The sequence below is a fragment of the Schistocerca cancellata genome, chromosome 7, assembly GCF_023864275.1.
Source record: "Schistocerca cancellata isolate TAMUIC-IGC-003103 chromosome 7, iqSchCanc2.1, whole genome shotgun sequence".
Lineage (NCBI taxonomy): Eukaryota > Metazoa > Arthropoda > Insecta > Orthoptera > Acrididae > Schistocerca > Schistocerca cancellata.
In genome coordinates this window covers 472,885,213-472,910,636 of record NC_064632.1, presented here as the reverse complement: position 1 = coordinate 472,910,636, position 25,424 = coordinate 472,885,213, and the positions used below count along the sequence as shown (strand labels likewise).

General features: G+C 42.8%; 1 protein-coding gene across 1 annotated transcript in view; it reads right to left on the bottom strand.

Moving 5' to 3' along the window:
- Positions 1-25,424, bottom strand: part of LOC126092834 (protein O-mannosyl-transferase TMTC2-like) — a 445,889-nt gene that overhangs the window by 177,794 nt on the left and 242,671 nt on the right. The window contains exon 6 of the mRNA XM_049908564.1: positions 14,614-14,858. Within this exon, the coding sequence (XP_049764521.1) occupies positions 14,614-14,858 (245 nt within the window). The remainder of the gene's footprint in view (positions 1-14,613; positions 14,859-25,424) is intronic.

Below are 25,424 nucleotides of genomic sequence, written 5' to 3'. Positions count from 1 at the left end.
AAGCGGTTATACAAAATATTGGTGACTTCTTTGAAGGATCTTGAAATTTTAAATCACATAAATCTTAAATTATATATATATATATATATATTTATATATATATATGGTATAAGTTGCAAATAAACAACTACCATCCTTAAAGTTCGAACCTTAGTAGATGTTTGTAAATTCGTTCATGTAAGCAGTCCACGATGCGTCCAAGCTACGCTAAAGCCCTCTAGTATCGTTTATGTTTATCTTTTGTTTAATACTGTACGTAATTTTTCACTCGACTTGGACGTGCCGTCAACTACAACTGCATTACGCTTGTATTAAATCTAAAGGATTTTAACCTTTCATTGTTAAAGCGCGGAATTTAGAACTTTTATTAAAGATAAAGTATTTTAATGCTTCTAATGTATCGAATTATACAGTTTTTACAATCATGACGCACTAGTTTTTCTGACGATTCCAATAGACACATAATTTTTAAAGCCACCACTTTAATTTAAACAAAATTAACGTTGCTTCTATGCAACACAATATAGGTTGTAATTATACTGCGCATATCTAAGCCTTGTTCTTCATCTCCTGTGTATCTGACACGTTATGCGTTTGTAATCGAAATTTCAGGTCTAATTTAAAGGCCGAAAATACTTGGAATCAATGAAGAACTTAGAGCTACTTAAACCTAACTAACCTAAGGACATCACGCACATCCATGCCCGAGGCAGGATTCGAACCTACGACCGTAGCAGTCGCGCGGTTCCGGGCTGAGCGCCTAGAACCGCTCGGCCACCGCGGCCGGCCTGAAGTTCTCATTAGCAATTGGAGTGGATTTCATGAAGTGGACATACAGTTGCTGAAAGAGCAGCATCAGAACTGGAAGAAACTAATAACTGGGTAGATTTCTTGACGCAGCATAACTCACACTGAGCAAATACTCCAGACTATATTCACCCACCAGTTGAGAGGGACAACACTTAGTTACTTCGTAACCTTTTCGAATTTTTTTCCTCGCTATCACACACCAGAACACAAAGAACAGAATGAAAGGAAGAAACGTTAACGCTTATCAAATTTCCAGTATTCATGCGGTAAGACTTCAGCATTACGAGCGACGTTTCAATTTTTTAATTGTTCGCTATTAACCCTATTCTGAACACATTCTGTAAACAGTATCATAGCATTTAACGTATCTGAAAAATTGCATCATCGTATGACAACTACTTCAGATATGAGTATAATCTGAAAGTAATAAAACCAACAGGATAAGGATTCAGCTTCTTCAAACATATTTTTTTTACGTGCGCAACGACAACTATGTGACACATTAACTCATTTGTAAAATAATCAGACTTTTGAAGCTGTGTTATGGATGGGAGTTCGATTCTTTATGGAATTGTGGGGTGGAAGACTTACTGGTAAAGTACAATCTCTTACAAATTCATTGAAAATCCTTTTGAACAAAACTAATTAATATTTGTATTTCAACATTCATGAGTCATAATAAATTCGCGGTGAACAAATGTTGACGAGTATAGGTGTGTAATGCCCATATTCATGTATACATCGCTCTGAATACTTGTGTTGTGTTGTGTGTGTGTGTGTGTGTGTGTGTGTGTGTGTGTGTGTCACTTATATTGCCTCCTCCAGCATCAATGTACTTATAGGAAAAAGAGTGATCACTTAGGTAGAGAAAACATGTCTGGACCTATTCTCAAGGTTGTTATTGCAGTTAGATTATACACACATCAAAAAAAGTTTTGCATATCCTCGGTTTTGAGAGTTCCGGAACCTGTACAGAAAATTGGAATAGAGATCAACATAAACATCATTTACACCCTTTTTACTGCTAATGATAACCACAATTTGCGTGTTGTACCACCATACAGACAGACCTCCGGAGGCGGTAGTCCAGATTGCTGTAAACACCAGTACCTCGAATACCCAGTAGCACGTCCTCTTGCATTGATGCAAGCCTGTATTCGACGTGGCATACCATCCATAAGTTCATCAACGCACTGTTGGTCCAGATTGTCCCACTCCCCAACGGCGATTCGGCGTAGATCCCTCAGAGTGATTGGTGGGTCAAGTCGTCCACAAACACCCTTTTCAAACTATGCCAGGCATGTTCGATAGGGTTCATGTTTGGAGAACAATCTGGCCACTCTAGTTGAGCAATGTCGTTACCCTGAAAGAAGTCATTCACAAGATGTGTACGAGGGGGGCGCGAATTGTCGTCCATGAAGACGAATGACTCGCCAATATGCTGCCGATGTGCTTGCACTATGGTTCGGAGCATGGCATTCACGTATCGTACAGCCGTTACGGTTATTTCCATGACCACTAGCGGCTTACGTCGGCCCCACATAATGCATCCCGAAAACAGCAGGGAACCTTCACCTTGCTGCACTCGGTGGACAGTGTGTCTGAGGCTTTCAGCCTGAGCAGTTTGCCTCCAAACACGTCTCCGACGATTCTCTGGTTGAAGGCATATGCGACACTCGTCGGTGAAGAGAACGTGATGCCAGTCCTGAGGGGTGCATTCAGTATGTTGTTGGGCCCATCTGTACCGCTCTGTATGGTGCCGTGGTTGCATATGTGGACCTCGCCGACGAAGTCGGGAGTGAAGTTGATCATCATGCAGCCTATTGCACACAGTACGAGTCGTAACACGATGTCCTGTAGCTGCACGAAAAGTATTATTCAACATGGTGAAGTTGCTGTCAGGGTTCCTTCGAGCCATAATCCGTAGGTAGCAGTCATCCACTGCAATAGAACCCCTGGTCGGCATGAGCGAGTCATTTCATCGATGGTTCCTCTCTCTCTGTGTCTCCTCCATGTCCGAACAACATCGCTTTGGTTCACTCCGAGACGCCTAAACACTTCCCTTGTTGAGAGCCCTTCCTGGCATAAAGTAACAATGCGGACGCGATCTAACCGCGATGTCGACCTTCTAGGCTTGGTTGAACCACAGACAACACGAGCCGTGTACCTCCTTCCTGGTGGAATGACTGGAACTGATCGGGTGTCGGACCCCCTCCGCCTAATAGGCGCTGCTCATGCATGGTTGTTCACATCTTTGGGCGGGGTTAGTGACATCTCTGAACAGTCAAAGGGACTATGTCTGTGATATATCCACAGTCAACGGCTGTCTTGAGGTGTTCTCGGAACAGGGGCGATGCAAAACTTTTTTTGATGTGTGTGTATAGAATTAAATGTCATTCACACTCTAGGCAATCTGTTCAGCACCCTTGAAGCGATGTATTTGACACTATTATTGCTTGTTTCCGCCTCCAACCAGCTCTTAGGGAAGCAGCCGATGTCCACACCTATCTCATCGCTTCTTTTTCCATTTAGTAAATCACGAGTTTAAAGCTTGACTGAAAATTCTCTAGTCTTTCTGCAGTTACTCTTCTTCTACTATGTCCTACTCCCTTGCCATTTCATCCCCATTGCTATGGACGTTAGTGAAGTACTTAAGTTCCTGGTATTTCTTTCTCGAAGGTAAGTACATGCGCCAGGTGCTCCACATAAGGGTTCTTAGGAATGAATTTTTATCTCAAAGAAATCTGAAACTAAGCCTGCCGCTGCAGAGCTATACAGGTGCATATAAATTCATCCACAAACATACTTCATTTTTTATACATACATATCTATAAATTTGTCGGATGTGTATCTAGACTACCAGAAAATTGCTAATTACATATTTTAGATTCTGTTCTATACTGGATGTCTTTTGAAGGAGGTTGGCCGTGTTCTGTATCCATTACGAAATCCCAGCCTGATTATAACTTTCGGACAATATTATTTGGTTTCTACCTTATTCTATCTTATACCATCAGCTGACATTCAGAAGCGATGAAGCTATGCATGAAATCCCTTCCATAAATTAAAAATGTCTGACACTCAGTGTCATGTTTGGGTGACATGATTCCCCGCTTTATTCATTTTCGAAAGATTTCACAATTCATCAATTTCTTTTTGTTTGTTACATAATATGTTTAATGTCCTGGAGATAAAAGATCACCGAAATTGTGATTACACAGCGATGCACAACGAATGAACAGCGTGTACGGCATCACAATTTTGACAGCACTAGAAGAATTCATGTACTTGTACAACGCGTTGGAATCTCACCGAAAGCAGTTGGTCGTCTCTTGATGAATCTACGAATGTATTTTCCCTATAGCTTGAAACACAGTACGATGGGCACTCAAATAACAAAACTTCTCGCATATTTTTCCAATAAAGCCAGTTAATGTTTGGTCATACATTACTGGAAGTCCTAAATCAGACCCTCCTGTTCCCAAAAGTTTGGAAACGGAGATGTAAAGTAAATAAATAAAATAATTAAAAATTAAAATTGAAATTAGAAGAAACAGTGGTTCCATAGGATAATTACTTGTGAGTAACTAATCGTTCCAAACTAATCTCATAACTATGTTATATTTATTCATTTGCTGCTCTATCAAAATCACATCTACATTAATCCCCTGCTGGAATACGCATCTGAGACATCGCTGACTCATAAGGGTACAGAGACTTTTCAAGTGGCTCCAGGTCCGTCCAAAGGCTGACCATTAAGCTGCGTGTATTTTGATCTCCTTGGCTATGCCTATTTATCCCGGCAGGCACTTTTTAAATTCCTTTCATTATGGGGTACGTTTATCGGCGCGCCGTTTTATCGTTGTAGGCAGTAACTGGGGCAGAAAGCAATCTATAACGGGCAGTAGCTTTATAGGGCACAGGCGACGTGCGCCGCTTCAAGAGTCGCTTTGACGAGAAGGGTCGCACGTAGCGCTTTGTGGTTGCTGTGCCGACAGGAGCCATAAAAATACGTTGCACCACGTAAACTGTGAACGCTGGCCCTTTGAATACTTATTTATTTACTTGAGATTCGCAGAATGTGGCCACCGGGGAAACCAAACACATTTATAGAACAAGTACAAAAAAAAAAGAAGAAACTGAAATTTTAGTAATGAAACATCGATACCAGACGATAAACTGAAACTACACTACTGGCCATTAAAATTGCTACACTACGAAGATGACGTGCTACAGATGCGACATTTAACCGACAGGAAGAAGATGCTGTGATATGCAAATGATTAGCTTTTCAGAGTATTCACACAAGGTAGGCGCCGGTGGCGACACCTACAACGTGCTGACATGAAGAAAGTTTCCAACCGATTTCTCATACAGAAACAGCAATTGACCGGCGTTGCCTGGTGAAACGTTGTTGTGATGCCTCGTGTAAGGAGGGGAAATGCGTACCATCACGTTTCCTACTTTCATAAAGGTCGGATTGTAGCCTATCGCGATTGCGGTTTATCGTATCGCAACATTGCTGCTCGCGTTGGTCGAGATCCAATGACTGTTAGTAGAATATGGAATCAGTGGGTTCAGGAGGGTAATACGGAACGCCGTGCTGGATCCCAACGGCCTCGTATCACTAGCAGTCGAGATAACAGGCATCTTATCCGCATGGCTGTAACGGATCGTGCAGCAACGTCTCGATCTCTGAGTCAACAGATGGGGACGTTTGCAAGACAACAAACATCTGCACGAACAGTTCGACGGCGTTTGCAGCAGCATGGACTGTCAGCTCGGAGACCACATCTGCGGTTACCCTTGACGCTGCATCACAGACAGGAGCGCCTGCGATGACGTACTAAACGACGAACCTGGAAACACGAAAGGCAAACCGTCATTTTTTCGGATGAATCCAGGTTCTGTTTACAGCATCGTGATGGTCGCATCCGTGTTTGGTGACATTGCGGTGAACGCACATTGGAAGCGTGTATTCGTCATCGCCATACTGGTGTATCACCCGGCGTGATGGTATGGGGTGCCGTTGGATACACGTCTCGGTAACCTCTTGTTCGCATTGACGGCACTTTGAACAGTGGATGTTACATTTAAGATGTGTTACGACCCAGGGCTCTACCATTCATTCGATCCGTGCGAAACCCCACATTTGAGCAGGATAATGCACGACCGCATGTTGCAGGTCCGGTACGGGACTTTCTGGATACAGAAAATGTTGGACTGCTGCCCTGGCCAGCACATTCTCCATATCTCTCACCATTTGTGATCTTCTGGTCAATGGTGGCCGATCAACTGGCTCGTCACAATACGCCAGTCACTACTCTTGATGAACTGTGGTATCGTGTTGAAGCTGCATAGGCAGTTGTACCTGTACACGCCATCCAAGCTCTGTTTGACTCAATGCCCAGGCGTATCAAGGCCGTTATTACGGCGAGAGGTGGTTGTTCTGGGTACTGATTTCTCAGGATCTATGCACCCAAATAGCGTGAAAATGTAATCACATGTGCCGGCCGCGGTTGTCTAGCGGTTCTAGGCGCTCATTCCGGAACCGCGCGACTGCTACGGTCGCAGGTTCGAATCCTGCCTCGGGCATGGATGTGTGTGATGTCCTTAGGTTAGTTAGGTTTAAGTAGTTCTAAGTTCCAGGGGACTGATGACCATAGATGTTAAGTCCCATAGTGCTCAGAGCCATTTGAACCATTTTTTGTAATCACATGTCAGTTATAGAATAATATATTTGTCCAATGAATACCCGTTTATCACCTGCATTTCTTCTTGTTGTAGCAATTTTGATGGCCAGTAGTGTAGATCTTAACAATAAAAATACAGCACGGATACAGTAAGCAGAAGTGGTTACAAAATACCATCTTTCAAAGTACATTCATGACTAACACAAAAAAAACAATAAAATTCAATTTCAGAAATAGGTCAAATGGATAGAGTTACTAAATTGATGTATGTAGGAGGAATAAGGATAGAAATGGGTGGGAAAGATCCGCAATGAATTTAAGAATTAATAGTACAAAAAAGTGTATCTTTCAACTAAAAACATGCAAATCAGGAAGTGCCTGTCTAGGAATACAGAAATAATGCTTAGTACCAGAGAAGTAACGCTTGAATGTTAATAATCAGACGAGTAGCTAAAGCCATACTTACAAACTGGAAAAACTAGAGATACATCCAAGAAGAATAATTAGAGAAGTAATGAATGCAACGTGAAAAACTAGAGCTAGAAAATGAAAACAAATGAAAAACTTTAGAAAAACATTCTTAAAGTATGAGACGTAAACCAAAGGTTCCCCTTTCTTGGACAATCCAGGCCAGTGAATGAGGATACGCTAACAGAACAATTATTATGGTATTTCTAGGAGAAAAAGTGTACGATTATGTGGGAAGCAGAAATAACAAAACATCAGCAGTAATATAAAAGTTTGGAACAAAAGACAAAATATCTTTGATAGCGAAGACGCTGAGCGTAGAAGGCTATCAAGGTAAGAGAGATAACAAAATTGGCCTCGAGCTGTGAGGATTCCGTACAAACTTAATCACATACATATAAAGTTCATCGATTCCGGAAACCGAGATTTTCGAAAATTTTTAGGTGTTATCGACATTGCTAATCGCAGGATATCAGTTCCGGGCGTTCCAAGACTTTCGAGAATGTTTTAATTCAAAAGTTGAAGTGGGATGACAAATGACTGACGACATATTTTTTTACTGATATAATAACAGATAAACCATTTTCAGATTCTTTCCTTTAATTGTACTGTTAAACCTTACTTCCTGCCAAATTTCATGATTATTAATCAGCAAGAAATAATATGTAGGTTTGCGAGTATCAAAATGTAGGACATAAGTGTCATTACCTTTTAATTATACAGACTTAGAAGCTTGACATTTTTGCACCACGAAGAGACCACAGAGCTCAGTATACGAGTTAATTTTCGACTTGATATGTCTACCCGTTCTTGAGAATAAGGATGTTTAGGAGTTGGACAGACAGGCCGAGAGACAGACTGACTGACATTATAGTGCTCCTGTAAGGTTTCCGTTTTTACCGACTGAGGTACGGGGCTGGCAGAAACTCAGCCATACACAGCCTCTTGCGTCGCTGACAGCCAGCATCATTTCTTCCAGTCGGAGAAATCTGTCGGGACAGTCTCAAAATATACGTAAAATTCCGAAGTTATTAAAATAATAAATCCTCTGTGCAGCCGTTCTTTCAGTGTGGTAAATGAAACGTTACAATTTCCTTCAAAGGTTTTCTCATAGCACACATACTTTCAACTACAAGGGTTGCCCAGAATGTAATGTACCACATTTTTTTTTCTCAGCCGAAAACAATGCTACAAAATTTTACGTTTATATTATTTGAAGTCTCCTGAGTGAGTGCGCCAAGTTTCCCTCACTTCCGACAGATGGCGTAGCTGCAGGTCAGTTTCAAAATGATTGTAGGTGTACGTTACAAGCAATGTGCCCTCACTGAATTTCTCACTGCAGAGGAACAAAGTATGGGGAATATTCACAAATCCTTGTGCAAGTCTATCGAGCACCTGTTCGCGGCAGAGGTACAGTTAGTCGCTGCGCACGGAGGGTGAGGTCATCAGAAAGCGGTTTGCCGGAGCTCCACGATTCGCAGCGAACGGGGAGACCATACACGGCTGTCACACCTGATGTGTTGCAGCCCCCTCGGACTTCCACTTGTTTCGGCCATTAAAGGATGCCATTCGTGGAAGACATTTTGAGGATGATGAGGAAGTGATTCACACAGTGAAGCACGGCCTCCGCCACCAGGACAAGTATTGGTACCGACAGAGCATACATGCTCTTGTTTCACGCGGGAGAAAAGCCATAAAATGCTGACTCCGTTGGAAAATAGGGTGTGTAAATACAATAAGATTCTGTCGTACGTGTAATTCTCATTATATTCAAAAAAGAATTGTTTAAGAAGATAAAAACGTAGAGCAATACATTCAGGAGCCCCCTCGTGACATGGTACGATGCACTATTTAGAAACATCCAAAACTGTTTAGGAGCATCCAAATCTGTTCATGGTGATAAATCGTACCAGTCGTGTAAAACGTGTTGTGGTCGTCGTCGTCGTCGTTGTTGTTGTTGTTTTTGTTGTGGTCTACACCCAGAAGATCGGTTTGGTGCTTAGGCGACTTAAAATATCAATTATGTCCTGAGTTCCCTGCGAACCACAAATCACATTAGTAGGTTCATGTATTGTGACTCCAGTGCTAAACTTTCGTCCACGCTTGCAAGCAAAATACTCGTGATGGACCAGAAACCGGTAGGCTCACACAGGTATACACACTTTAACAACCTCCGCATCTTTAATTTTCTCTTTGCTGGTCGTGAATGAAATCCATATTCGGTCCTGACGTCTCGATTTTGTACCACTGTTCTAGTGAGTGATGGAATTGTTTGCTGTTCCGCTGCGTTTCCCCATCGGGACGCTGTTTTCTTGCAGTTTGCGACGTCCTTTTACGTAACATTTCAGCGGCTGGCTCCGAAAACTGCGTCACACAATATTTTGTTTCCATAGATCAGTCCTGTCTCGTTGAGCTCACCTGCTTGGTGCAACGGAGTGGCTAATAAAATAGTTTCACTCTTGACAACAGTCTATCGGAGATTCTTCGAACATAAAAATGTCCCTGGGGTAGCAAACGAGCACAGATAGCAACAATCTACAAAAAAGTACGTATAAATGGTTCACAAAACAGCCCTTCTATATCATTTTGCAATAGAGCACTACAACGTGTTCTGAGTTCAATCGTTGTAAAGGCTGCTTTAGCCTTCTCGGTGAACATCAGAAGCGGTTCAGAAAACGTCTAACCTCAGAAACTCAGCTCGCTCTCTTCACATAAGTTATCAATCACTATTAGACAATTCAGGTTGATTAGCAGGTTTCTGACGTTCGAAAGGTATTCCTCTCAACATCATATTAAAAATATGTTGATGCCGTACCTCGAAGGAAAACACCATAGGAATACATCTCCCGACGGACAGCCTAACACATTTTAAGTATCATCTTTCCGTGTATAAAATTAGGAAAATAAGAGCTTGAAAATAGATGTAGGGGCAGTCATTCATCCAGCTGCGAGTCAGTGAACGGAATGGAAAGAGACACTAAAATGTTGTACAAATTCCGCATTGATTCCGAGTGATTAGAACTATAGCTGTAAAAATTTCTTAAAGAGACAGTAATATATGTGAGGTAACACCCACTGGCTGTCATATTGCTTTTCAAAGGTACTTAAACATTAAGATGTGTGGAACTCCGGGGAGATTTTATCGGGTATACGACAAAATGCCACCAGATGCTTCAACATATACACTGAGGGGACAAAAGGCATGGGCACCTCCTAATAACCTGCCGGCGTGGCGCAGCAAATCGATGTGGCAAGGACTCTACAAGTCGGACGTCCCCTGCATAAATATTGAGACACACCACCTCTACAGCTGTGTGTAGTTGTGAAAGTGTTGCTTCTGCAGGATTTTGTTCATGAACTGACCTTTCGAAAATGTCCCATAAAAGTTCGCTGGGATTTATTTCGGTCGATCTGACGATCTGGGTGGCCAAATAATTTGCTCGAATTATCCTGAATGTTCTTCAGCCAATTTTGAACACTTTTATGGAGCACTGTCATCCATTATAATTCCATCGTTGTTTGGGAACTTGAAATCTATGAATGGCTGCAAACAGTATCCAAGTTCCCAACATCCAGAGGACCCAGTCCATTCCACGTAAACCAGCCCATATCATTATGGAGCCACCACAAGCTTGCACAGTGCCTTGCTGACGGCTTGGATCCACGGTTTCGAAGAATTTGAAGCATAGTCGAAGCCTATAATTAACTCTTACCAACTGAAATCTGTACCTATCTGACCAGGGCACAGTTTCCAGTCGTTTAGGGTCCAACCGATATGGTCACCAGTCCAGGAACGGCGCTGCAGGCGATGTCGTACTATTAGCAAAGCCACTCGCTGTTTTCATATCCCACTAACGCAAAAGTTCGCCACACTGCCCTAACGGATACATCAGTCGACATCCCCCAATGACTTCTGCGGTTCTTTCAGGCAGTGCTGTTTGTCGGTTAACAGTGACACTTCTACGCAAACGCCGCTACTCTCGGTCGTTAAGTGAAGGCTGTCGGCCACTGCGATGTCCGTGGTGACAGATAATGCCTAAAATGTAGTATTCCCGGCAAAATCTAGACACTGTGGATCGCCATATACTGAACTGCCTAACGTTTTGCAAAATGGAATGTCCCATGCGTGTAGCTCCAACTACCATTGCACTTTCAAAGTATGTTAATTCCCACCCTGCGGCCATAATCATGTCGGAAACCTTCCACATGAATCACCTGAATACAAATGACAGCTACACCGGTACACTGCACTTTTATATCTAGTGTACGTGGTACTTCCGCCATCTATACAGGGTGGTCATTGATCGCGACCGGGCCAAATATCTCACGAAATAAGCGTCAAACGAAAAAAGTACAAAGGACGAAACTTGTCTAGCTTGAAGGGGGAAGCCAGATGGCGCTATGGTTGGCCCGCTAGATGGCGCTGTCATAGGTAGAAACGGATATCAATTGCGTTTTTTTTTTTTTTTTTGTATAGGAATCCCCACATTTTATTACATATTCGTGTAGTACGTAAAGAAATATGAATGTTTAAGTTGGACCACTATTTTCGCTTTGTGACAGATGGCGCTGTGATAGTCACAAACATATGACTCACAATTGTAGACGAACAGTTGGTAACAGGTAGGTTTTTAAATTAGAATACAGAAAGTAGGTACCTACAGAAAGAAATCCGGGGACGTCAGATCCGGCGAACGTCTGGGCCATGGTATGGTGCTTCGACGACCAATCCACCTGTCGTGAAATACGCTATTCAATACCGCTTCAACCGTAGGTGAGCTATGTGCCGTACATCCATCATGTTGGAAGTACATCGCCATTCTGTCATGCAGTGAAACAACTTGTAGTAACATCGGTAGAACATTACGTAGGATATCAGCATACATTGCACCATTTAGATTGCCATCGATAAAATGGGGGCCAATTATCATCCCTCCCATAATGCCGCACCATATATTAATCCGCCAAGGTCGCTGATGTTCCACTTTTTGCAGCCATCGTGGATTTATCGTTACCCAATAGTGCATGTTATACCGGTATACGTTACTGCTGTTGGTAAATGACGCTTCGTCGCTAAGTAGAACGCGTGCAAAAAAATATGTCATCGTCCCATAACTTCTCTTGTGTCCAGTGGCAGAACTTTACGCGACGCTTAAAGTCGTCGCCATGCAATTCCCGGTGCAATTACGCGTGCAATCGATGTTGATGTAGCATTCTCAACACCGACGTTTTTGAGATTCCGGCTTCTCGCGTAATTTGTCTGCTACTGATGTGCGGATTAGCCGCGACAGCAGCTAAACCTCCTACTTGGGCATCATCATTTGTTGGGCCGTGGTTGACGTTTCACATGTGGCTGAACACTTGCTGTTTCCTTAACTAACGCAACTATCCGGACACTTGGATGATGTCGTCCAGGATACCGAGCAGCATACATACCACACGCCCGTTGGGCATTTTGATTACAATAGCCATACATCAACACAATATCGACATTTCCCGCAAGTGGTAAACGGTCCATTATAACACGGGTAATGTATCACGAAGCAAATACCGTCCGCAATGGAGAAATGTTACGTTATACCACGTACTTATACTTTTGTGACTATTTCAGCGCGATCTGTCACAAAGCAAGAAAGTGGTCCAACTAAAACATTCTTATTTCTTTACGTACTACAAATTGGGGTTCCTATTTAAAAAAAAAATCTGTTGATATCCGTTTGGCTTACGGGAGCACCATCTAGCGGGCCAGCCATAGCGCCATCTGGTTTCCCCCTTCAAGATGGATGAGTTTCGTTCTTTGTAGTTTATTCGTTTGATGCTTATTTCGTAAGATATTTGGCCCGGTCACTACCAATGGACCACCCTGTATATATGCATATAGCTATCTCATAATTTTTGTCACCTCTGTGTAAATATGTTGTAATTACTTTTCTGTTTTTTGTCTCACAGTGATGTGCCAATTGACGTTTCCGATAAACAAAATTCTGCCAAATATTTCAGCAGGCTGCACAAAAATATCAATACAGCACTGGCTGTAACCTTGTTGCCAATAATTGGCGCACACGCTTCAAACAGCTGATACGCCGCCCATTACTGCGATGACAAGCAACAATAGAAACGACATTCAATACGGAACAACAGCCTTGCTGTACATGCCACCTGAAGTCGTTGGACGTTTCAGTCATTTGAACAGCTCAAGCGGAACGCGACCTTAGGTACACTACTAGCCATTAAAATTACTACACCAAGAAGAAATGCATATGACAAACGGTTATTCATTGGACAAATATATTGTACTAGAACTGACATGTGATTACATCTTCAAGCAATTTGGGTGCATAGATCCTGAGAAATCAGTATACAGAACAACCACCTCCGGCTGTAATAACGGCCTTGATACGCCTGGGCATTGAGTCAGACAGAGCTTGGATGGCGTGTACAGGTACAGCTGCCTATGAAGCTTCAGCACGATACCACAGTTCATCAACAGTAGTGACTGGCGTGTTGTGACGAGCCAATTGCTCGGCCATCATTGACCAGACGTTTTCAGTTGGTAAGAGATCTGGAGAATGTGCTGGCCAGGGCAGCAGTCGAGCATTTTCTGTATCCAGAAAGGCCCGTACAGCACCTACAACATACGGTCGTTCATTATCCTGTTTAAATGTAGGGTTTCGCAGGGATCGAATGAAGGGTAGAGCCACGGGTCGTAACACATCTGAAATGTAACGTTCACTGTTCAAAGTGCAGTCAGTGAGAACAAGAGGTGACCGAGACGTGTGACCAATGGCACCCCATACCATCACCCAGCTGATACTATGGCGATGACGAATACACGCTTCCAATGTGCGTTCACCGCGATGTCGCCAAACACGAATGCGGAAATCATGACGCTGTAAACAGAACCCGGATTGATCCGAAAGGATGACGTTTTGCCATTCGTTCATCCAGGTTCGTCGTTGAGTACAACATCGCAGGCGATCCAATCTGTGACGCAGCGTCAAGGGTAACCGCAGCCACGGTCTCTGAACTGACAGTCCATGATGCTGCAAACGTCGTCGAACTGTTCGTGCAGATGGTTGTTGTCTTGCAAACGTCCCCAACTCTGACTGGGGGATCGAGACGTGGCTGCACGATCCGTTACAGCCATGCGGATAAGATGCCTGTCATCTCGACTGCTAGTGATACGAGGCCGTTGGGATCCAGCACGGCGTTCCGTATTCCCCTCTTGAACCCACCGGTTCCATATTCTGCTAGCAGTCATTGGATCTCGACGAACGCGAGCAGCAATGTCGCGATTCGGTAAACCGCAATCGCGAAAGGCTACAATCCGACGTTTATCAAAGTCGGAAACGTGATGGTACGCATTTCTCCTCCTTACACGAGGCATGACAACAACGTTTCACCAGGCAACGCCGGTCAACTGCTGTTTGTGTATGAGAAATCGGTTGGAAACGTTCCTCGTGTCAGCACGTTGTAGGTGTCGCCACCGGCGCCTACCTTGTGTGAATGCTCTGAAAAGGTAATCATTTGCATATCACAGCATCTTCTTCCTGTCGGTTAAATTTCGCGTCTGTAGCACGCCATCTTCGTGGTGTAGCAATTTTACTGGCCAGTAGTGTAGACCGCCGCCACTGTACTCTACCTGCGGGGCGAAGTGCGGCGGCCGGTGTCTGACGGCGGCCTGGAAGGCGGCGACGGCCTCCGTGAGGCGGCCCTGGTCGGCGCGGAGGCGGCCCAGCTGCAGCATGGCCTGGATGCGCGCCGCCTCGTGCGCCCGCGGGTCTCGAACCCGCGAACCGTCCGCCTCCCAGCAGCGGCGGTACTGCTCCTCCGCTTCCGCGCAGCGGCCCTGCCGCTCCAGCAACTGCGCCAGATGCAGGTGAGCCACTGCCGACAACACGAGAAATTTCCGTGAGATACCGTGTGAAGACACTACTTCAATATCTGCGCACAGCACATTTTATTGACACATATTAGACATATACAGGGTTATTACAAATGATTGAAGCGATTTCACAGCTCTACAATAACTTTATTATTTGAGATATTTTCACAATGCTTTGCACACACATACAAAAACTCAAAAAGTATTTTTAGGCATTCACAAATGTTCGATACGTGCCCCTTTAGTGATGCGGCAGACATCAAGCCGATAATCAAGTTCCTCCCACACTCGGCGCAGCATGTCCCCATCAATGAGTTCGAAAGCATCGTTGATGCGAGCTCGCAGTTCTGGCACGTTTCTTGGTAGAGGATGTTTAAACACTGAATCTTTCACATAACCCCACAGAAAGAAATCGCATGGGGTTAAGTCCTGAGAGCGTGGAGGCCATGACATGAATTGCTGATCATGATCTCCACCACGACCGATCCATCGGTTTTCCAATCTCCTGTTTAAGAAATGCCGAACATCATGATGGAAGTAGCGTGGAGCACCATACTGTTGAAAGATGAAGTCGGCGCTGTCGGTCTTCAGTTGTGGCATGAGCCAATTTTCCAGCATGTCCAGATACACGTGTCCTGTAACGTTTTTTTCGCAGAACAAAAAGGGGCTGTAAACTTTAAACCGTGAGATTGCACAAAACACGTTAACTTTTGGTGAATTGCGAATTTGCTGCACGAATGCGTGAGGATTCTCTACCGCCCAGACTCGCACATTGTGTCTGTTCACTTCACCATTAAGAAAAAATGTTGCTTCATCACTGAAAACAAGTTTCGCACTGAACGCATCCTCTTCCATGAGCTGTTGCAACCGTGCCGAAAATTCAAAGCGTTTGACTTTGTCATCGGGTGTCAGGGCTTGTAGCTATTGTAAACGGTAAGGCTTCTGCTCTAGCCTTTTCCGTAAGATTTTCCAACCCGTCGGCTGTGGTACGTTTAGGTCCCTGCTTGCTTTATTCGTCGACTTCGCGGGCTACGAGTGAAACTTGCTCGCACGCGTTCAACCGTTTCTTCGCTCACTGCAGGCCGACCCGTTGATTTCCCCTTACAGAGGCATCCAGAAGCCTTAAACTGCGCATACCATCGCCGAATGGAGTTAGCAGTTGATGGATCTTTGTTGAACTTCATCCTGAAGTGTCGTTGCACTGTTATGAGTGACTGATGTGAGTGCATTTCAAGCACGACATACGCTTTCTCGGCTCCTGTCGCCATTTTGTCTCACTGCGCTCTCGAGCGCTCTGGCGGCAGAAACCTGAAGTGCGGCTGCAGCCGAACAAAACTTTATGAGTTTTTCTACGTATCTGTAGTGTGTCGTGACCATATGTCAATGAATGAAGCTACAGTGAATTTATGAAATCGCTTCAATCATTTGTAATAGCCCTGTAGTTTTAGAGAAACGTTGTGGTCTCGTAATTTGGTACTATACATATCGTGTTAAAAAATTCAGTCCCCACACTCACAGATGTAACGACCGTGACAACATTTTAAGTTCGGGACTGCAACCGCAGAAATTCTGTTTCTTCTTCTTGTTGTAGTATTTCGGCCATATAGCTTTCCGTTATCCTTACAAGGTAACCTCCCCATCGAATCCCCCTCAGATTTAGTGGATAGGCCTTGAAAAACTGAACACAGATCAATCGAGAAAACAGGAAGAATTGTGTGGAACTATGAAAAAAATAAGCAAAATATACAAACTGTGCAAGATAGGCTACATCAAGGTCAGTGTGAGAGGTCTTTGGTTCAAGTATTTCCTCGAGTGAAAACTTTACTTCCTTTTTTATTTCGCAAAGTTATGATCCGTCCGTTCATTGACGTGTCTGTTCACTGTAATAAGTTTAGTGTCTACGTTTTGCGACCACACCGCAAAACCGTGCTATTAATAGACGGAAGGACGTGCCTCTCCAATGGGAACCGAAAACATTTGATCGGAAGGTCATAGGTCAACCGATTCCTCCACAGGAAAACACGTCTGATATATTCTATACGACACTGGTGACGGCATGTGTATCACATGAAAGGAGTATGTTGTCGACCCACCTAACTTGTACACTTGGCGAATGGGTAAAAAGATTCTTCTACCTTGCCCCGTTTTGGTTTTCTTCTGAATGTGATAATCACTCCCAAAAAGTGATGCAAACATAAGAGTTTGTCACATAAACTGCACCAAAGAATGCAACAGTTTCACAGTCGCACAGTTTTCCCTGTGCTCTGTCAAAACATATGTTTTTAACGTTTTCAAATTTTTCCGTGTGTAGACCGTCAAATCCTACATATTTCGAAGCATATCTGAACATGTCCTCGAATTTTGGAGAGAGAAGTTCATTATGTGTGAGTGCCTGAACTTTTATAATTGACAGACGATCATGTAAACAATACTGCGCTGTGTACCTGTGCAGCTTCGCAAAATCATAGAATCTTTTCACAAAGTATTTCACTTGCCGAAAACCAAACACTTCTAACGGTTGCACAAGAGGTGTACAACCCGGAGGAATGGTAATCATGTCTACTCCCACACTAAAATTGTCTGAAAAAAAAAACTGAAGCTCTTCATTCGACGGAAGATTCGAACCGAGGACTTCTCGTTCCGAAGCTGCTCACGCTAACCACGGGACCACGGCGTTCCTGAGCCTACTTTGTCCTTGATGTTGCCTATCTTGCACATAGACTACTCAGTTTGTATATTTTGCTTATTTTTTCATAGTTCCACACAACTTCTTTCTGCTTTCTCGATTGATGTGTGTTCAGTTTTTTAAGGTCTATCCACTGTGCCAACTTATAACAACATCTCAGGGGGTTGTGATGGGGAGGTTCCCTTGTTAGAATGAGCTGACAAAGTTAAGCTATAGTATTTTTACGGTTATGTTAAACCCGATAACACTTATTTTAAAACACTTCGTGCAAATTTGACGTTGTTTTGACGTTAGGCGCAATATCGATAACGGTAGGAAGTGTTACCGAGTTTCGTTAGGGTTCCATGTTGGCCCCTATCGGATGGTTATCAGCTCACACATGTTGTTAGAGACATAAATATACCAACTGGAACTATCATAGGTGTTCAGGATGTTATGAGAGCTTAGTGTCACCTGTGAAATATTTATGACAAGGAAGAATGTGGATCCCATTGCTCATTGTTTCACTCCCAGCAGTTTAACCTGTCATCTTAGTTTCCTGCTTAACCATGCACTAGAGGTTCGTCACGTATTCGGAAATAAAGAGCCAAATAATTCTGACAAGAAAGAATATGAAATTTATTGTGGCTCGTTCACTCGCAGCAATTAATGTTGTCCTCTTAGATTCCTGCCTAATCACACACTCTAAAATCGCCACATACTCGGAAATACAGAACCAAATATTTGTGTGAAGAAAAGATATGAATTTAATTGCCAGTCGTTCAGTCTCAGCAATTAAAAGTTATCCTCTTAGCTTTCTGACTAATCATCCATTCGGAAATCGCCACATATTGGGAAATAAACAGCCAAATATTTGTTTAAAAAAATGTTCAAATGCGTGTGAAATCTTATGGGACTTAACTGCTAACGTCATCAGTCCATAAGCTTACACAGTACTGAACCTAAATTATCCTAAGGACAAACACACACACCCATGCCCGAGGGAGGACTCGAACCTCCGCCGGAACCAGTCACACAGTCCATGACTGCAGCGCCTGAGACCACTCGGCTAATCCCGCGCGGCAATATTTATTTCATCGTTTGTCCTCTAATCCGATGGAAACGTTAAATAACATCATATCTTGTGGAACATACGTGTATTTAAGTCATAAGAAATTCCCAGAATGAGTTAACAACTTGAAGATGAAAAAAAAAAAAAAAAAGACAGCATGTAGTGGGAATTGAACCTAGATCATACGACTCAGTAAACCACGATATTCCGATCACGTTTTTCATTTATTTTTTACAGCAGAACCGTAGGTTTATTTCCAATTCTATAAAAACTGTACCAAAAATGTTTAGCTTACAATAAAATGAAATAAATATGGTGAGAGCTAATTAGTCATCAGTTACAGCATTCATAGAATGAGGAGGAATGTTCAGTCTTTAACAGTAGCACACTGAAGTACTTAGTCATGTGACTTTTGTCTCGTGTCTTGGTTATCAAAGAATCTCATGAAGGCTTATATCGTTGATGCGTTATTAACTGAGATTTAATTATAAGGGTGACATATTTGTGAAACATTTTCAGTGCACTGTGCCCTCGAAACGACATACTGCATGTTATAATACGCAACAGCTAAAGATGGCAAACTAAATATGCCACCTGCCCCATCGATTGTCGATACTGTGTGTGACGTCTAAATGACGTCAGGTTTCCAGGATGTCTTGTGACATGACTATTATACTGTTAAACCCATGCAGGAAGGCTAAAAGAAGAAGGGAGATGCCATTATATAACTGACGGTTTACTTTGTTTTGAAGCCAGAGTGGTCGGGGCCTGCCACACTATGAAACAGGCGAAAACATTCCCAGGCTACCGTTTAGATTGTTTCTTGTCCTTTTTAACTACTAAAAATTACAGTACTTGCATGAATGACATCGTGTCAAGAAGGCAATTTCGAACATTTTTCTGTTCTCAAATGTGCATTTGCTCTAGTAATACGACACATTTGGCCTCATTAATGTAACTTGTTTTTTGCTGATACATTTCGAATACCCAAGAAGAGAAGGAGGTGATATGAAAAGTACGCTTTCGTAATAGATTTAATTCCACTTCTATTGCATTTGTACAACAGCAAATGAAGCTGTAACTCCGAAACCAATGCTTATTTGCTTACTGGTATTCTTGTTCGTCACATTTTCATTTTTCAACTCGTAATCACATTTTTAATGTTCGCATTTGCGAAACACTTCCTAAGGCGTCCTCTGCTAGTAGATAAACGTATGCAGTGTGGGAAGACGGTAGTCATACCATCGTATCTTTTGCATGCCAAGAAAGTGAACTATTATGGAACTTCCAAAGGAACGGCATTGCTCGGATGTGTACCTTCATGTAGAATAGAGTTCTTATTTTATTAGACTGTCAGTGCATTAGTTTCACTGTAGTTTACACATTTTCTCACTTTGAAATCTTACCTATGATGCTTCATTCAGTGTGTGACCGATAACAGCAATTTACAGAATAAAGAAATGATACTTATTTTTAAACATGTTCCATCATTGTGCAGTACTATAAATGTGATCCCAAACGCTTAGACCTCGTAAAATGGATAGTTTTCTTTAACATGCATGTAAGTCATTTACTTAGTAATGATAGCCTAACTCCTGTAACATAGAGGTCTACCTTTCCAACAATAACCTGTTTGCTTCAAAGGTACTGTTTTGCTGTAAGGGTGCCACGTGTGACAACCAGAGTGGTTCTACTATGAAATGAAATGGCAACATAGACCATCATCACTCCTGGCTGTCCGCCATTTGGCATACGAGAGGTAGACTGATACCCTACAGCTGTGCAGGGCGCCACCTGACACGTGTTATCTGGTCACCGGTGCTCAGTTCGAAGCATGACCCATCATTGAAGACAATTCTACTTCAGTGAATGAGGTTACCTTGGCCAACAAGTCCGCCGTATTTCTCCCCATTTGACAACATTTGGAGCATTATGGGCTACACCATCGACCCATCTCAGGATTTTGATGATGTAACGCGCCGGTTGGACAGAATTTGGCACGATATCCCCCAGTGGGACATCCAACAATTATCAACCAATGTCAAGTCGAATAACTGCTTGCAGTAGGGCCAGAGGTGGACCAACGCGTAAAGTGCCCTCCGCCACACACCGTTGGGTGGCTTGCGGAGTATAAATGTATATGTAGTTGTACTGACTTGCTCAATTTAGAAACTCTTTGTCTTGGATAAATCATCCAATTTTTTCTGAAATTGTAATTATTTGTTTGCCCATGGATGTACCTCACATCTACCTATTTCCGTGCTATTCGTATAGTTCCATTTTCCTTGTTTTACAGTGTAGGCGGGTAGCTGTGCACGCTAGGACGCCGCTTCCGGGATTCGGGGAATTTCCCGGAATCGAATCCAAACAGCAGGTTAACGACGAAGACTGGTGTGCCGGCCAACCTGCATGTTAAATGTAAACACATAACACTGCATCCAGTCACTTTTTTAAAATAGTTATTTGTTCATTTCATGAAAAGGTTTTAGAACCTTTTCAGGCTCATCTTCAGATGGTTTTCCAAAGTTACATAGCTCTTGCAGGCATAACACTGGGTGCTAGCTCTGTGACAACAAGATGGAACATGCTTTAATGCATACGCTGTACTGTTGCATTAAGTGCAAAAATAAATTTCGTATCCAAATCGACAGAGAAACAATACTCATGGGAATAAATTAAATCATATTCCATCTTCTTATCACAGAGCCAGCAGCCAGCATTATACTTTTTTTTTTTTACTGAGTTTAACGAAGGCAATGTTGGCCTGATATATTCGACGATGCCCTTTGGCTACACTGACTAAAGGATTCTTCTAAGGAATACCAAATTAAGATAACCTGAAGATGCCTAAATAAGGCGAAACGTGTCGTTGAAAAATAAAAACCTAAAATTGCAACCAAGACTGATTTTAACTAATACTTGAAATAGGTATGTAACTTCTGGGAAACGACTTGAAGATGAGCCTGAAAAGGTTCGAAAACCGGTTCATGGATTGAATGAAGAACTATTTCAAAAAAGTGACTGCAGTTTTATGTATTTTCATTGAATGAACAGTCACTGGTTCTAAAATATCTGTAATGAATAAGCTAAACCTGTATTTTGTTTTTAAGCGGTTTTCCACATCCTACATGCTGAATACCGGGCAAGCACTCAGCTACGTCCCTGCCTCACTGGGACACCCAGGCAGGTCCGCTGACAGATCAGCAGGCAGGGCTCAAGTCTGCCGGTAGAAGATACCAATAAAGGTGCCAGAGACACGCTTACAGCCTGCGTTTAGTTTTGAAATGAATACAGGCGAGCTGGTATCTACGCTTTGTGTGCGACGTCGAAATAAAATGTGAATGGAGAAAACTAAGTCCTTCATCCATTGCTTCACTGTTGATTGTAACAGGGACTCGATATTTCACACACTATTCAGTGATGGTTACTTTTACAACTACTTGAGAATTTCAGTACGTTTATTAAACGAGTTACTGGAAATGTGGTAAGAAAAAGAAGAAAAAAGAACACTGCTTGAAGGAAAGCCTTCTGGCAGAATGTTTTTGTGTGACGTTAAGGTCTAATCAGCAGCTAATTATTTGCTTTTCACAGTAATTTTTACAATTTCAGTTATAACTATAACGTACACAGAGATCTGATAATTTAGTTTGTATTTCAAAGGTATTTTATAATAAACTTAACGCTATACTACAGTCATTTGAGAAAAAGTAGGCGAATTGTCTCATTTGTTTACATACCTAATATCTTAAATTAATTGTTCTGCTACGCTGCTGCAACAGGAGACATAGCTGCATTGTTTCGACCTGGAAACAGGTTTTGAGGAAAACTTCTATGTCTCGTATGGTAATGAGCTTTGTCTGTTCTGTGAAGTTCTTTCGAATGGAATGGAGCACCGGGAACAGTTTGTGTGGAAACTGAGGGACGTAATCTCCGAGAGGCGATTGTCCTGCAAGTGCGCTGTTGTAAGTAGTTTGAATGTGACTGTAACGTGGAGCGTCGTATTCTTCAAAGTGGGCTTCATTTATGGCGCTCACGATCTTAATTTTAGTGGTCATTTTGTTTTCTTTGGAGATAGCTCGATATGGGTTGAGTGGAGGCAGTATAAATTTTATCTTCTGCTCTCCGCTCGCGTGATTCCCTTTGCTGGACAGTTGCACCAAGTACCTTAATTAATGAGTCATGCTCATCGTATTTTCACCTTTTTTCTTTGTTTGTAACTCAGCCGCACGGGATATGGTTGTTGTTTCCATTTCGTGCGCATCTACTATTTGTTCTTGTTCTCTTATACGCGGAACAGTCTGAACGAATGACACCTGATTGACAAATACGCATTCACTCTTCCTTACGAATGCATCTGATCCATGCTTAACGAGACTCCTTGGTTCATTTCGCGACCACAATAACCCCTGAGACTTCTTGTTCTCTTATGTAAAGAATGATGAATTGTTTAGGTATTAAGACAGAGGAGGACGATGTATACCTGCAGTGAAAAAACCTTGTGGAGCGTCTTTTGTTAAATGTGACCCCCTTCAGTTGCGAAATATTTATATTCCTGAATTGAAGTAAAATGTAATAAATTCTTTCTCAGCTATTTTTTGTCTTCCAAAGTCGATTGCTTTGTTCCGAAAATTTCTAGAATTTTTTCGCAACACATTTCTTTCAGATTGCAGTCTGAACAGTACTGAGATGAAGTGTCTCAAATTGTTGGGCTCATCTGAATCTTGCAGGTAGAAGATTCGGTGTCTAAAGTACCTACAGCACACTTGCAGAATTCGAAGGAAACTACGTATGAGAGAGCGACAGCTAGCGCTTCACGTCTCACTGGCGTCCTGGTTCTGGAGGAACCATCAGCTATCAGCCATCCACCGCGTATTTGACTGGAAGCGCAACAACGCTGGGAGACCTGCTGGCAGAACCTCGCAGCAGCAGCCATACTGCCAGTGCTGACATACTGAGATAGATGCCAGGTGCGGCAGCCACCGGTGAGTTCTATGTGTTGTGTTGGCGTCTCTGCCTGCAGAGTTTCCACGGCGTCCCAGCGTGGTAGGACCCTCAGACGCTATGATATCATTTCGAAAATGTGTGTATATATTCTGGTGGGATAACAACAGATGGCCGGCCGAAGTGGCCGTGCGGTTCTAGGCGCTGCAGTCTGGAACCGCGGAACTTCTACGGTCGCAGGTTCGAATCCTGCCTCGGGCATGGATGTGTGTGATGTCCTTAGGTTAGTTAGGTTTAAATAGTTCTAAGTTCTAGGGGACTAATGACCTCAACAGTTGAATCCCATAGTGCTCAGAGCCATTTGAACAATTTTTTTTAACAACAGATGACGAAAGTTGGGGTACAGGACCTCTGCACTATAGTAGGAAGGGTGGTGGGAGGGGGGGGGTGGGGGGAAAGAAATGATATCTTGCCACCATCTACCGCTAAAACTGCCATATCTGACAATTAACATACCAGGGAGCTTCAAATCCTTCGTATTAAACATCCGTGAGTTATATATCACGACATGGGGAACCAATTTTGTTCATTGGTACTTCGCAGCGACGGTAAACGTTCTTTACTGTTCACCGCATCTAGGGCGGCGAGATTTCAATGAACTAACAGGGTCCAGTGACCAGGTGTGCTGCCTGCTACCACCTTCTTGAAATGATAGATTTTCTACAAGAAAACCTTAAGAATGAGTTTCTCTAAGTAGATAATTTAAGAGTGAATCAGGAACTTTGATTTTGCTTGGCAGATCTTTTTCATGTTGTGCATATGACTGGATGACACGCCAAAAACAATACAAACGTACATCCTATGTCGCCAAGAACCGACAGTGAATATTTACTCTCAAATAGAAGTTGTTCCCCATGACATGGTCTACTACTGTTAGATATTTGATGCAAAGACTTCGAAATTGTGATATCACGTGTCGATATGACTTGTGGGTGTCTTAAGTTGGCAACGGAATTTCAAGTTTCGATCAGATGCTGATAAGGGTCGTGTGGGATCCAGCGGACCCAATGTTGCACAACCACTGAGCCCCACCTCCAGTGGCTCTGGAATACTGGCGTTCTCTGCTGCCGCAAAAAAGGAGAACCGGACACCCAGTATTGCTTGAAGCATCTTCGCTACATGAAGCTATCCGGATGCTGCCTAGTCGTGGACTGACTTCGTCGTTCTTGCTTTAATTCAGAGAGCTCAATCCTTGTTTTTGTTGTATTGGCTGTGCTCTCTTTCTTCCTACATTATTTGTAATGAGAGTTCGTATGGTTTGAGAAATACAATTTAAGTAAATCTTACGGTTTTGAACATGGGTATTTCCCAGCAACCGTACACAGCTTTTAAACATACGAATTTTATAGCCAATTGGCTGCAAATATCCGTTTGGCACAATTTATCTAGAATTCGACACCGACTAAGTGTGTCTTTATCAGAATGTAATTTTGAAGAATCCTATAAATAAAACGTAGAAAATTAAGGATGACAAAAAGCCTCCTTAACTAAGATGACGATTTCCATCATTTACAAAAGTTACTTATGTAAAATTACATTCCGAAACAGGAACGGTCGGAATTTATAGCAGCTACATTCAAGTCAAAATTAAAACAAAATATATTCCAGCCCGGTCACTTATGCGTAGCTATCCATAAGTGGCCCAGTGCCACGAAAACAATAAATGGTAGTGAATAAAACGTTCTCGGTTTTCCAGCCGCGTCAGTTCGAATAAAGTACTCGAACTTTCGATGGCGGAGATGGCCATCGAAAGCTCGAGCATTTTATTCGAACTGACGCGGCTGGAAAACCGAGAACGTTTCATTCGTGTATGCCGTCGCGAAAGACTCC